We start from the raw sequence: 15,531 nt of genomic DNA on the forward strand, positions 1-15,531 counted from the left end.
TAAACGAAGGTGTTCAGCTTGCCATTACGTCTGGATTTCCAGTTAACGAATTCATACAGGAAAGAGTGAATTTGTACAACAACACTACTAACAATGTGACAGGACATTCTCCATTGTTTTCTGATGAGAGGGAGGAAAGGAAGCACCTTACATACCCCAAAGTTTGCTTTTATTGTGAAAGGAAAATCCAGTTTTTTGGAAATTAATGATAGTCATCTAAAAGTAAAAGAAAGAATCCAAGAGCTTTAACTCAAGTCTAAGATTTACCATGATAAAGTACATAGAGATATAATGTTGCTCTTCTGCCCCCACAGCATACACTGAGCCTCTGTATATTTATAACTTGCTTTATTGCATTTAAACAAGCTTACGCTAACATAGAGCGCCGAGCGTCTTATTCAGAATAGCTCCGGTCGCCAACTGCCGATTTTCCTTTCGCGCCTTTGCTTAAGTCAGCCTCTGCGCATGCGTGCGCCTCCCGCTCTTGTCTACGGCGTGACGCGTCATCGCGTACATGCTTGTAGACTAGAGCGCACACCACAAGAGAAAAGTCAAGAAGATCAACAAAGGCGATTGGGTCATTGTTAAGAAGCCCTACAAAGTTCAAAATGGAGAATCTAAGTTTTCAGAACCATTTGAAGTTGTTGAAATGACTCATGGTTCTGTTTGTTTAAATAAGCAGGGATGGAGAAGTAAAATTGACATCATCAAGCTGAAACCTGGTCAAAAAGAACTCATTGGAAATTCAAGTGAGAATGGTTAAGAGTTTATGGGAAATGATTTGTGGTTTGAACCTGAGTCTGAAGAGAATCATGAAAGTGAAGAGAGTGACCTCTCTTCTAATTGTGACACATATGTTCCCAGGCATGCTGTAGTTGAGAATAAATCCGAGAGTAGCTCAAGCCACAAAGTTGATAACTCAAGTTTAACCCATTTTTCCAATACAGAGTCAAATGTTGCCAGAGGTAGTGTCCTGTAATGCACCATTTGCTACCTCTTGTATTTGTGTGCTCACGATTGTCATTTTGCCTCATGTAACTTAGCGTTTGATTTTGTAATTTGTTCACTTGTAATTGTAGGAAGGTACATCCTGACTATGGTTGCCCCCAACTTTTTGCCCTGTGTTTTAGCTGGTTTTGGACATAGTCGACCTGGGACCCTGCCAATCAGGACCCCAGGCCTACTGCTCTCTCTTCAAAATGGATTCCATGTACCCTAGGTACATTTCCAATTGGTACTGGGCCACCCTATCAGACCCTGTAACTCAGGGCATGGGTGTACCCAGGGCTGCCAGGGGCTGCAGCATGTATTATGCCACCCCTGGCTGGCCTCTTAAATTTGACACAACTGGCTGCATGACAGCTGGGGCAAAGTCGTGTAATCACTCTTTGCTGTAGGTGTAGTATACCTATACCTAACCCTAAAATGGACACACAGATTCCTATCAGTCACTCCTATGGCAGGCCTTGACAATCCTGAAGGCAGAGTGCTTGGAATCGTGTGAGATGGTGCTCTGGCATGAGCTGAGCCTGTCTGCAGCTTGCGGAATCAAGTCCTAATAGCTGTTCCATGATAACGCATACCATATACTCTTAAGTGCATTATAATCCTCGCGGTTAAATGCTATCTTTGGTATTGCTTTATCAAAACATGTCGAGTAAGGTGTCATACGAATTGGAATACTAACCCCTCGCCAATTCTGGCGACGGGGTTAGCATTCCACCCTTCTAGAGGGACACGACATGTATGTAACTGTGAACCCCGGTTAAAGTTAACTGAAGCCTCAGCTCCACAAAATGGATGCTGCCACCACAGACACGAGTCTGACCCCCTGCAGCTGGGAGTCCTTCCAGCGAGGGGAGCCTGGACAAAGGGTTTCCTGTCAGGGGCGGTGCTAGCACCGTCCCAGACATGGTTTTGTGTATCCTGGGTAGGCAGGGCTTTACAGGAAGGTGACTGCTGAGTGGCACCCCGGTGCTCACTACGCATAGGCCGGTCTGAACCAGTTCCAGGGGCACACCAGCCCCTGGCCTGGGGAAGTCCAGCATGGCTGAGGGGTGTAACCACCCCCCACCTAGTCCCACCCATAGGCAGGACCTAGTCACCGGGTCAGCCCCCTTTTTTAGTATAAAGATAGGAGCGGGCCCCCTGTTCAAATTAGATCATCTTTGGAATCAAGATACCACTTTCTTCGAAAGGACTTCACGATTTCTTCTTCAAGATTCTCCCTTGTGGCTAAGGAGTAGTCACCCTGCATCCGCAGGCACCATCCTAAAGAACACTGCGGCCTGCTGCAAATCCTTCATCACGAATCCGACGACCCAGCACGACGAGACCCGGCTTCCCTGGCACCTCTGACCTCTACTCACCTCTACAGCAAAGCTGAGAACCGTGAGTGCGACGAGACCTCAAGGGACCGACGATCGCCAAGACTGCACGACATCTTTATTGCAAGCCCACCGAGTCTTCCACTGGTGAGTGCTTTGGGGTCCGAGAAGCCCCAACCCTGCGCAGCTCCAGCACCCAAGATCAGCCTCCCTGCATCTCCACGATCGGCGTGGGGCCCTTCTGCTGTTTGCTGTGCACCGCGTTGTTTGGCTACTAGCCGGCTGGCTTGTGGCCTTCTGAACGACGCCCGACGACAACTCTTCTGCTGGTCTGGTTGCTCCAGGCTGGCCCTTGCTTCCTTCTTCAAGAGAGGCACCCCGGACCCTCCTGGTCCACTCCAGACGCCATTTTAGGTCCACCGCGTGGGCTTGAATTTGCCAAGGCTTTGTTGCCCAATCCTGGGTCCAGCGACGCCGACAGCTTCTATCTTCGTGGGACAGCTCGATCCTCCATCCTGGTCGCCGACAACGCCTCCTGGTCCGTGAGATCTTCGAGTCAAGCGTCACCCACTCACCTTGTCGAGGTGGCTACCATCCGGTGCCCTCCTGGTGCCCACTGACTACTGGCTAGTAGTCTCGAACTTGGTCCCCTCTGCTTTCAGGTGTCATCTATCTTCAAGATCCAGGCTTGGATCCGACTGAACTTTCTTCACTGGTCACCGGCCAGCATCTTTTCTTCCGGCTCCTGGTCCGTCTACGAGGATTCCCGACGTCTTTTCAGACCTATGCAGCTGCAGCCCCTGGGCTAGGTAACTTCGGCATTTCGGTGCCCCAGCATAGCCTCACTATCCAAGGGTCAGAATCTACTTTCGTTTTCTCCCTACCAGGTCGGGTTCGCCCGAGAACACTAACTTTCTAATTCCTAGCTACCATAGACTTTTGTCCCGCATCTCGCGTGAGAGTGCACACACTGCACCCGAGTCCCCTAGGCCTCCTAGACGTAATCTAACGATTCCCTAGTCAAGTCCTAGCGATTCCAAAAGCTATTAGTACTGTACTTACCTGCTAGGAATTTCGCATTCCACTTTCAGAGTATATGGTTTTCCGTGCCCCTCGGGCATTTGTATATACTGTGCTAACTTAAGTATTTTTGTAAGAGTTTTGGTTTGTGCTTAGTACCCTGTCCTCATAAAGAGTACAGGGCTGTTGTGATCTTTAATAAATAACTGTTTATTTTCATAACACTTGTGTGGTGTCCTTTCACTGGGTATTCAAGGGGTATATGTGTGGTAAACAGCTGGCTTAACACGCCCTCTCGAGTCTTTAGCCTTAGACTGCTCGTATCCATGCTACTAGGATAGCTGGTCTATAAGGTTGACTTACAACCAATCATCAATAAGGGTTGCTGGACTGATACATAGTGGGCACTAGAATAGTGACCACTGCATATCAGGCCAACTTCTCACATTGGTGAGCAGCGGTTGGGATTTGAGCTTGCTGTTGTTTTACCACACGTATCCTAAGAATATCTTGTTGAAAGATCACATAAGTACTGTTAGTACATATAATCAAGCTTAGAATACTCTGAGTTCTACTGAACCAGCTGTTGTAGCTCCTCAAGGCTTAGCACACCTTGGCTACAACTCTAGCAAGGGACCAGTAGGTAACACATAGTGTAGGTAGGTGCATCACTTACACCACACTAGAAGCAGTATGTCGGTCACAGGAGGAAACACTGAGTCTCCCCTTGTGTCAGTTGACCCTCCACAGGTCATCCCTTCAAAATATACTGCTCTTAGCTTCCATGAGATGAGACAAGTGTGTACTCTCAGGAAACTAAAACAGGGGTCTAACCCCACCACTTCCTTTCTGATTGGTCTCTTAGAGGCGTATGATGCCAGTAGGGCTGGTAACCCAGACCCTTCTAATCCAGATGGAAGTTTGCCCTCCTTACAGGGTCCCTTTGATATCCATCCCCTCCATGAGGCAGATGATGCTGAGGAGGAGGATGAGTTGTCTGGGGATGAGGCAGATAAGGGACAGGTAGAAGTCAGCAGACTAAGCAGGTCCAACTTAAGCAGACATGAGCTTGGTACTGGGGGACCCCTGGGCCCACTCTCAGGTCAGCTTAACATTGGGAATGGACGAGTTAGGTCTCTATCAAGAGGCTCTAGCAGATCCTTTCGAACCAATGGCTCTCTCAACTCTTCTCACAGAGGAATGTCTTCCCCTAAGAGGAGAGTGTATGAAGCTGAAGAAAGGGCAGTCAAACTGAGGATTGAAAGGGAAGAACTTGCCCTGGCCAAAGAGAGACTTGCCCTTGCTAGAGAGCAAGAATTAAGTGGGCTAGTTCCCACTGGTGGCAGCAATAAACCTAGCAATAGGGAAAGGAGTTTTGATACAAAGCACCTGAATAAGATAGTGCCCCCCTTTAAAGAAGGGGATGACATCCACAAATGGATTACTGCTTTGGAGAGAGCCTGCACTGTGCAGGGTGTTCCCCAAAGTAAGTGGGCAGCTATCTTGTGGCTCTCCTTTGATGGTAAAGGTAGAGATAAGCTCCTCACCACAAGGGTGGAGGATGCTAACAATTACCAAGTCTTGAAAAATGTACTGGTTGATGGGTTTGGTTTAACCACTGAACAATACAGGATGCTGTTCAGAGACACCCAGAAAACTCAGTCTCAAGATTGGACTGACTTTGTTGATTGTGCCACTAAGGCTTTTGAAGGCTGGCTACTGGGTAGTAAGGTTACTGATTTTAAAGGATTGTATAATCTAATTATGAGGGAGCAAATCTTAAATAATTGTCAGAACCAGCTATTACATCAGCACCTGGTAGACTCTGAGTTGACCTCTCCACAGGAATTGGGTAAGAGGGCAGACAAATGGGTCAGAACCAGGGTTAGGCCTAAAAACCAGGGTGGTGACCAGAAAAAGGAATCAACCAAGCCTCAAGAGAAGGGTGGGGATAAATCCACAGAGAAGACTTCCCAAGGGCCCCAAAATTCCAACAAGGGTGGTGGGTCCCAGAATACTCCTTCAGAGCAAAAGAAACCTTATTGTCATACCTGTAAACAGGTGGGCCATTACAAAAGTGATGCCAGTTGCCCTAAAAATGGCAATAAGGGAAATGTACCCCCAGGTAATACTCCTAAACCTCCTGTTACCACTAGTGGTAATCCCCCAGGTGGTGGGAGTGCCCCCAAGAATGTGGTGGGCATTACTTTGGGCAATCAGGAGGACTATGGCTTAGCCAGGTTCCCTGACCACACTCTTGTCTGTGAGACTGGCATGGGGTTTGCCAACTTCACTACTGGACCCCACATTTTGGGCAAGTATAGACAAGAAGTTTTAGTGAATGGTCAGAAAGTTGAGGCATTCAGAGACACAGGGGCCAGCCTCACCATGGTGAGTGACCATCTGGTCCCCTCTGCTCAACTGACCCCTGGTTTTACTTATCAGGTGACAGACATTCATGGAATGAAGAGAAGGCATCCCATGGCAGTAGTCAAGCTCAGCTGGGGTAATGTCACAGGGCCCATGAGAGTGGCAGTGACAGATAACCTACCTGTAGATTGCTTACTGGGGAATGACCTAGAACTCTCAGCATGGGCTGAGGTGGAACAAGAAACTCATTCCAGAATGATAGGCCTATCCAGACAGGTTAGTGGGGCAGTAATAGCTACAGCCCCAGTCCCAGCACCATTCCTCCCTGAAAAGGTTGGAAGGGCAGTGGTAGCCACTACCCAGGCACAGGCAGACTTTCCAGAACAGGATAGGAGGGCTGCGACAGTCACAGCCCAAACACAAACTGAGTGCCCTCCTGGAAAGGTTGGCAAGGTTGAAATGGTCTCAGCCTCTACTCAAACAGATAGTGAGGTTGTGAAGCCTGAAACAATGGATCACTCCACTCAAACAGAGAGCATTGAGGAGGAAGAAGAGTCTTCCCCCTCCCAGACACTAGGTGAGAGCCAGCCCCCTCAGGGAACTGACTCTACCCCTGTTGAAGGAACTGCCCCAGAGGTAGTCAGGCCTAGCCTGGCAGAGCCCCTGATGGCAGTGGACCCTTCCCAGGTGGGACCCAGTCTGGAGCAGGTAACCTGCACCTCTCTACCCTGCCTCAGTCAGCCCAGGGCTGAAGAGGTCAGGGAGGCCAGTGGTGGACCCCAAAGGGCCCCCTGTCCAAAAGAGCCCCTTAATCAGCAGATTAGGATCACTGAAGCTGGTAACCCTAGCCAAGTGAAAATAGAACAGACTCCTGAGGGATCCCCCTTAAAAGTAGTTAGGGAACTCCCACAGCTGGACACTGTTGGGCACAGCCAAACATGGGGCCTAAAAACCCCAGACCTGACCTGTCCCTCCAGTAAGCCAAACAGAGGGACTCAGCCTCCAGCTTTAGGTAGCCAGAGGCTGACCCTGAGAGCTCAGTGCATCTCAGCTAAAGAAAGAAAGGCACACATGATGAATGGTGATTGGAGGAAGTTGAGCCCAAAGGTAGAGGAGCCTCACTTCAGCACTCCATCCCAGCATCAGCCTTCTTCTTTCCCAAGACACACCAGAGACAGAGATTCCCTATGGTGGAGACCCTCAGATACCCTTAGGGTGAGGGGTTGCCTAGTGGACCATGACACAGGGGGAAACCAAGCCAGAGCTGGTACTTCCTTATATGGCCACTTAGGTAATAGAGGCTTACCTGGACAAGGATAGCCTTATCTCCTTTCGTTTGGGGGGGGGTTGTGTAGGAAGGTACATCCTGACTATGGTTGCCCCCAACTTTTTGCCCTGTGTTTTAGCTGGTTTTGGACATAGTCGACCTGGGACCCTGCCAATCAGGACCCCAGGCCTACTGCTCTCTCTTCAAAATGGATTCCATGTACCCTAGGTACATTTCCAATTGGTACTGGGCCACCCTATCAGACCCTGTAACTCAGGGCATGGGTGTACCCAGGGCTGCCAGGGGCTGCAGCATGTATTATGCCACCCCTGGCTGGCCTCTTAAATTTGACACAACTGGCTGCATGACAGCTGGGGCAAAGTCGTGTAATCACTCTTTGCTGTAGGTGTAGTATACCTATACCTAACCCTAAAATGGACACACAGATTCCTATCAGTCACTCCTATGGCAGGCCTTGACAATCCTGAAGGCAGAGTGCTTGGAATCGTGTGAGATGGTGCTCTGGCATGAGCTGAGCCTGTCTGCAGCTTGCGGAATCAAGTCCTAATAGCTGTTCCATGATAACGCATACCATATACTCTTAAGTGCATTATAATCCTCGCGGTTAAATGCTATCTTTGGTATTGCTTTATCAAAACATGTCGAGTAAGGTGTCATACGAATTGGAATACTAACCCCTCGCCAATTCTGGCGACGGGGTTAGCATTCCACCCTTCTAGAGGGACACGACATGTATGTAACTGTGAACCCCGGTTAAAGTTAACTGAAGCCTCAGCTCCACAAAATGGATGCTGCCACCACAGACACGAGTCTGACCCCCTGCAGCTGGGAGTCCTTCCAGCGAGGGGAGCCTGGACAAAGGGTTTCCTGTCAGGGGCGGTGCTAGCACCGTCCCAGACATGGTTTTGTGTATCCTGGGTAGGCAGGGCTTTACAGGAAGGTGACTGCTGAGTGGCACCCCGGTGCTCACTACGCATAGGCCGGTCTGAACCAGTTCCAGGGGCACACCAGCCCCTGGCCTGGGGAAGTCCAGCATGGCTGAGGGGTGTAACCACCCCCCACCTAGTCCCACCCATAGGCAGGACCTAGTCACCGGGTCAGCCCCCTTTTTTAGTATAAAGATAGGAGCGGGCCCCCTGTTCAAATTAGATCATCTTTGGAATCAAGATACCACTTTCTTCGAAAGGACTTCACGATTTCTTCTTCAAGATTCTCCCTTGTGGCTAAGGAGTAGTCACCCTGCATCCGCAGGCACCATCCTAAAGAACACTGCGGCCTGCTGCAAATCCTTCATCACGAATCCGACGACCCAGCACGACGAGACCCGGCTTCCCTGGCACCTCTGACCTCTACTCACCTCTACAGCAAAGCTGAGAACCGTGAGTGCGACGAGACCTCAAGGGACCGACGATCGCCAAGACTGCACGACATCTTTATTGCAAGCCCACCGAGTCTTCCACTGGTGAGTGCTTTGGGGTCCGAGAAGCCCCAACCCTGCGCAGCTCCAGCACCCAAGATCAGCCTCCCTGCATCTCCACGATCGGCGTGGGGCCCTTCTGCTGTTTGCTGTGCACCGCGTTGTTTGGCTACTAGCCGGCTGGCTTGTGGCCTTCTGAACGACGCCCGACGACAACTCTTCTGCTGGTCTGGTTGCTCCAGGCTGGCCCTTGCTTCCTTCTTCAAGAGAGGCACCCCGGACCCTCCTGGTCCACTCCAGACGCCATTTTAGGTCCACCGCGTGGGCTTGAATTTGCCAAGGCTTTGTTGCCCAATCCTGGGTCCAGCGACGCCGACAGCTTCTATCTTCGTGGGACAGCTCGATCCTCCATCCTGGTCGCCGACAACGCCTCCTGGTCCGTGAGATCTTCGAGTCAAGCGTCACCCACTCACCTTGTCGAGGTGGCTACCATCCGGTGCCCTCCTGGTGCCCACTGACTACTGGCTAGTAGTCTCGAACTTGGTCCCCTCTGCTTTCAGGTGTCATCTATCTTCAAGATCCAGGCTTGGATCCGACTGAACTTTCTTCACTGGTCACCGGCCAGCATCTTTTCTTCCGGCTCCTGGTCCGTCTACGAGGATTCCCGACGTCTTTTCAGACCTATGCAGCTGCAGCCCCTGGGCTAGGTAACTTCGGCATTTCGGTGCCCCAGCATAGCCTCACTATCCAAGGGTCAGAATCTACTTTCGTTTTCTCCCTACCAGGTCGGGTTCGCCCGAGAACACTAACTTTCTAATTCCTAGCTACCATAGACTTTTGTCCCGCATCTCGCGTGAGAGTGCACACACTGCACCCGAGTCCCCTAGGCCTCCTAGACGTAATCTAACGATTCCCTAGTCAAGTCCTAGCGATTCCAAAAGCTATTAGTACTGTACTTACCTGCTAGGAATTTCGCATTCCACTTTCAGAGTATATGGTTTTCCGTGCCCCTCGGGCATTTGTATATACTGTGCTAACTTAAGTATTTTTGTAAGAGTTTTGGTTTGTGCTTAGTACCCTGTCCTCATAAAGAGTACAGGGCTGTTGTGATCTTTAATAAATAACTGTTTATTTTCATAACACTTGTGTGGTGTCCTTTCACTGGGTATTCAAGGGGTATATGTGTGGTAAACAGCTGGCTTAACACGCCCTCTCGAGTCTTTAGCCTTAGACTGCTCGTATCCATGCTACTAGGATAGCTGGTCTATAAGGTTGACTTACAACCAATCATCAATAAGGGTTGCTGGACTGATACATAGTGGGCACTAGAATAGTGACCACTGCATATCAGGCCAACTTCTCACAGTAATGTTCTCATGTATCAGTTCTGGTCCTATTGTCAAGCGCTCTGACACCTTCGGGTAAAGTCTGCGCTATATAAAAACCGCATAAATAAATAAATAAATAAATAAATAATTGCACTATGTATGATGGTTCATGCACTAGTTCAGGAAGGTTATCTTGCTTCCCCAGTAAGTACGAGAATATGTTATCTATTAATATGCTTTTTGTTTTTGCAAAAAAGGGAGATATTGTACATGTCTTGCTTCAGTAAAGTTTCACTGTTTGCATAGTTAGCTTGCACCTCATTTTCACTTGCTGGTTGAGGCATTGTGACATAACATAAAAACTGGTGACTGTATATAGTACACGTCATGGAATGTTCATGCATTCCTTCACCAGCTGCTCTACCAGTCAGTTCTGTTTCCTTTCGGCTGCCTGTGAGCCTTATTACTTGTTCTTTATTACTTATTGCTTTTACTTAAATAAATATAAATATTTTAACTATTGAATCCTAATTATTACGCTGACACTTCACATATGTCTTTGATTTAAAAAAAAGTGGCACCAGTTTGGTCATACTTTTGGATTTGCCACTGCTTGTTAACTCTAAGAGACATCATTAACTAGTCTTTGATCTTTCTCTGTCTACCTGCTTCACACAGTCTCTCACAGGGTTGTCTGTTTTCGATTTTGATTGCATGTCTTCCTCTCCTTGTTGTTGTTGTCCGTCTTTTCTGTCCATAGGCTTTCCTCTGCCTCTCCCTGTTCCGCTCCTCGTCTTTGGCTCTCTTTCTGGCAGGAAGTGCTGTTGGCTCGATCTACGCTTGCGCCTTCTCTTTCCCTGGATGGATCCCTTTGTAGCATACACAGGCAGAAGGCCACGGCTTCCATGATGGAGGAGAGAGCGGCTTTCCGGGCCGTGCCTAACCGGGGGACAGCAGCTCCAGAGCCTGGAGGACGGCAGGAATTTAGCGTGCCTGGCATCCTGCACTACATCCAGCACGAGTGGGCGCGCTTTGAGGCTGAGAAATGTCGTTGGGAGACGGAACGGGCCGAGTTGCAGGTAAGAGTAGGGCAGGTATAGCCTGGGGGAGGGGTGGTAGACCCAAAAGCCCCCCTGCAAACTACAATTATGGGTGCGATGGGCCGGGAGCAGGATCGCCGTTTCCCTATTCGGGGCATGCGTTGGCGGACGTTTGCCGACCGCAGAGCAGGGATAGAGCAGCTGGCACCTCCCACAGTTATATGCAGCCAATGTGGTACTTTAGCAAGTTGGCATGGAGATTTGAAGGCCCTTGGGGCTTGCTTTATTGCGTCCTTGTGTTGACACCTTAGGGTATGGAAGTGAGGGAGTGGTCAACCCACCCCCTCATGGCGAAACGGGTTGACAGCACCGACTCCATCCACTCTGTCACTGCTTGTGTAGGGTTTGCACAGCAGCAGACATACCCATCGCCGTCATTAACTATAGTGGTTGTCGTTACCAGGGATCCTTCTCCACTGTCAGAAAGAGAAGAGGCTGATGCGCTTTAGCATTGATGGATGGCAGTCTGCACATCCAAAGAATGCTATGGGAGTGGAGTGGTATTTATATCTCGGTAAAATGTGAGCTAAGTCCTCTAGCATAGAAAGATGCTGGCGATATAAGATGTTGTGGAGGTATCCTTACATGTAGTGCCGCCCCCTGTAAACTAAATACTCAGTGCGTGCTGTGATATGTGGCGACTGGCACCACCCAAATGTGGGGCATAGTAGGAGAAACTTCAGTCTTTTGTGTACATTCTTGGGGGTCTGAGAAGCGTATATGGATCGGAAAAACTCAGTTTTGTATGAGATGTACTTTCCCCTAATAAAACATGTTGCTTGTAGCATCTCTGCAGGTTGTGCGTTCGTATGTGCATCCATTTTCAGGTAGAGCAAAATATTAATGCATTGCACTCGAACATTCAAAGAAGTTCTCTGTTAGTCAGAAAAATCCTATTGCTGTCCTTATTCTCAAAATTGTATTCTGTGATAGGAAGGTTGGGTTGAATCGCTGCGTTTAATATCTACTGCATGTGTTTAGGTCCACACAGGCATAAAGTACAAATGTTACGTTAAAACAAGCGATGATAGAATTGTTGATCAATTGAGTCAAACTCTGGGTATTCTGCTAATTTAAATTTTCAGAAGGGTTTCTAAAAATAATATTTCATGTGTTTGTGTTTTTACATGTTATTGAATATTGAACATGACCAAAACAAATCATTATTTCGGGTTAGAACTTGTACGGTTTTAGGGTCTGAGTAATGGATGGTGTTTGGATTAGTATTGTGGTTGGGACTGAAGTTCGGGTCGCAGTTCATGATAATGTTTACAAAGTAACCATGAGCCACAGAAGGTTAAATTTCGCCTCTTTTGTCATTGCGTGTTTATTTCTGATTGTGAACAGTGTAACTCACAGCAATGTTTGGACGAACGCAAATCCAAAGATTTCAACAATCAAGCCTTCTGGTCAAATGGCTTTGTAACACGTTGGGGCTTATTTACAAGGCCATTGCGCTGCCGGTGCATCACTTTATTATGACAAAAAGGGACGTACCGGCGGCGCAAGCGGCTTGTAAATAAACACCGTTGTTTTTTTTTTGTTTTAATTATTTTCGTAATAGTTTTGTAAATTAAGAGAATCTGTTGTTTGACGTGGAAAAATGAGCTCTTTCAGAGAGCTGAATCCGAGGAGACTTGGACGTTCAACTCCAGACTGTTGTGTTTACTTGTTCAATTGTGCCCATGCAATGTACCAGCTCGCGCTCCTTGCCTAATGCTCTATGACGTCAGAGTGTTCTATTTGGAACGCTGGCAGGTTGATGACAGTTGAATTGACAGTTGCTGCGAGAGGCTCTTGGCATGAAGACGTACGTTTGGTGTCAGTGTACTTTATTATTAAAGCCTTTACATCTTACCTGGAATTCATGTCATCTTTACAATTTGGCGACGATACGGGATCACTGACACCTCGACGAACCCACTTGAGGTCAGCTGTTATTTATTTTTTCTGAGGACGTCTTCAAGGAGCCGGGTCTTATCCTTGCCATTCTCGCTTTCCTTCTGCATGTCACCGGCTGTGGTTTTTATCACTTCCTCCACAAGACGTTTGTGTAAAGATGACACAAACGTCTTGTGGAGGAACAGGGTACACTGCTAGAGTGGAGATCAACACATGGGTCGCTTAAAAAAGCTGATTCCTAATGAATGAGAACATTTTCAGACTTGGTAAGATTTGGATAGAGAAAGGCTCTGTTGACCCCACCCCCCTAGTAGCCAGCACAAAGTGCTGAGCAATATCAGCTGATGTTGCTATTGCACAAACTGATAATTAGAGGAGTATAAAGAAAAAAGAAGAGATAGAGATGGGTACTGATGAATACCCCACTTTTAGATCTGAGTTGAGTCGCACAATGATACCTTGCCACATATGCATACTTTTTCAATCTTAATTTATTTTCTACTATAGTGTTCACCTCCTCCATTTTGAGGCCGAAAATTTGAAATAACAGTGTAGGGGTAAAGTGACTACAATGGAGAATGGTTTTCACATTGACGTACAAGCCCATATTTTCTCAGTCTGAAAAGAAATAATTAAGTATTTGGCGTGTATATTTATTTACTTGTTTTTTTTGTACATTCTCGGAAATGCCACAGAATGGCAGCAGCCTTGGAGTTCTTTTTCATTATATGGCAATTTTTTTGTTGTTGTTGTTGTTATTTATTTATTTATTCAATTTATAAAGCGCGCTATCACCTAGCAGGCATCCTGACGCTAGAAACGTAACTCAAGGGGGAGCGGGTGCAAGAACCGGGAGAGGCTACTACGTCCCGGGAAACAGCCAGGTTTTTACCCTTTTTCTATAGGGAAGAATCTCTCTGAGTTGCCTGATTTCCAAAGGGAGACTATTCCACAATTTTGCAGCTGCCACCACAAATGATCTGCTCCCCGATCTGACCTTACGAAACCTTGGAACCATGACTAATCTAGCCGAAGAGGAGCGCAGTGTTCTTGTCGGGGTGTACCAGTTGTATTTTATGCACATAGGCACAAGTCCTATCCCGTGAAGGGCTTTAAAAACAAGGCAGAGAGACTTAAAGTTAACTCTCTGTCTCAAGGGGATCCAGCTAAGGCTGCAGATGCCGAGGAGCTTCTAGGCAAGCCTAACACTAGTTTAGCCGCTGTCGACTGTATTCTTTGCAATCTGTCCAACAGGAAGTTAGGGGAGTCCAGTAGGAGAGCATTGCAGTAGTCGAGCCTACTGAGAAGGGGTTGTTTGTCACGGTTCCAGCGTTGACCGAGCCGCAGCACCAGCAGCAAAGGGCCGGGCTTAACTCCGCCTGTTCCCCGGCCGGGCTTGGCTCCGCCGGGTCCCTCCCACCACCAGTGACTCCCTGTGCAGCGCCAGGAGGCGCATAAAGGCAGCGTCGGTCTCTCGTCCCGCGGGACGCGTGCGGGCACGCGCCGGGAGAAGCCCGGGACAAGGGCGGGGCCGTCTGCGGCCAGAAGAGGCCGGGCTGAGCCAGGGCCTTTGGGACTTTCCTTTGGGACGTTTAAGAGCCATGAGTGTTAATTGTTGAGTGTGTTTTACCGGCTGCTAATTGAGTCGGTCTGTCATGGCTAAACTGCGTTCCTCAAAGACGCCATCTTTGTCTAGGCCACTAGACAACTATATGGTAAAAGTGGTGAGTAAGATAAATACACCACGCCGCATGTCTCTAGGCATATTCAGCCCGCCTGCTTCACCTACAAATGGTTCAGTACTAACAGAGTTCTGTGATCTAGCTCCAGGGGGCAAAGCACTCAAACAGTTGCGGATGTAGACACATCTGTCAGCCTAGCACCTACTGTGGCGTTACTAGATAACTCCCTGTCTTCCACTACTCAACCTTTACCAACATCGTCCCCGGAACCCTCTCCGGTACCCCCGCAGGCACGAAGGAAAGTGAGAGCCTGTAGAGGGTCACAAAATAAACGAGGAGGGTACAAGAGAGTTAAGAAGGCGGCCATCACACCGGACGATGAAGGGGAGTCCTCCCTGATAGTCCAAATGAGGGGGGTATGATTAAATTGAATAGTGATCAACTCGACTCCCTGATCAACATGTTTGTATTGAAAATGGAGTCTATGCTTAGACCATTGGCAGACAGAGTCGAACAGGTTACGAAAGAGGTATGCAGATTGGGTACCCTTCTAGCTTCCCACCTGGCCACCGCAGAAAAAACCCCTCAAAAATCTAATGTTAGCACTAAAGAAACCAAGGGCCCTGCAGTTCCCAGTAAAGGGGTTGGGGACAAAATGGATCAGGTCTCAAAGGAGGTTTCTAGGTTGGGTGTTCTCCTATCTGCACATTTGTCCTCATCCAAAGCAGATAGGAACACTAACACGGGCACTGCCGTAAATGAGGTGGCCACAAGCTCTTGCAGTGGGGGTCACAATGCAACAAACATCGTGCCAGCTGTGACACCTGCACAGCCCCGAGTAATCAACCTATTCCTCCTCCCATTCTGAAGGCTAATTCGGTCCCTACTGTTGCAGGGAATAATTTAGGGTTGAGGGAAGGCAAGCAAGTGAAGTAGTGAAGTAGTGTGGCTCACTGGTTAGAGGTGGCAGACCCGAGAGCAGAGGACGGCCCGGGACCAGGGTTCGATTCCCGGCGCGGCAGGTTTCTGGACCAGGGTCAGCGGACTCGATAATTCTCTCGCCTCGGTGCCCACTCTGATCAGCGATCACACTCGGC

General features: G+C 48.5%; 1 protein-coding gene across 2 annotated transcripts in view; it reads left to right on the top strand.

The window, feature by feature from the left end:
* Nucleotides 1-10,542: 10,542 nt before the first annotated feature.
* The window catches only part of STRN4 (striatin 4), a 336,971-nt gene continuing 331,982 nt past the window's right edge, over nucleotides 10,543-15,531 (top strand). For both annotated transcript variants that reach the window (XM_086938400.1, XM_086938401.1), the window contains exon 1: nucleotides 10,543-10,829. In XM_086938400.1, the coding sequence (XP_086794526.1) occupies nucleotides 10,656-10,829 (174 nt within the window). In that variant the 5' untranslated portion in view covers nucleotides 10,543-10,655. The remainder of the gene's footprint in view (nucleotides 10,830-15,531) is intronic.

This window comes from Lissotriton vulgaris, chromosome 9, assembly GCF_964263255.1.
Source record: "Lissotriton vulgaris chromosome 9, aLisVul1.2, whole genome shotgun sequence".
In the NCBI taxonomy this organism is placed as follows: domain Eukaryota; kingdom Metazoa; phylum Chordata; class Amphibia; order Caudata; family Salamandridae; genus Lissotriton; species Lissotriton vulgaris.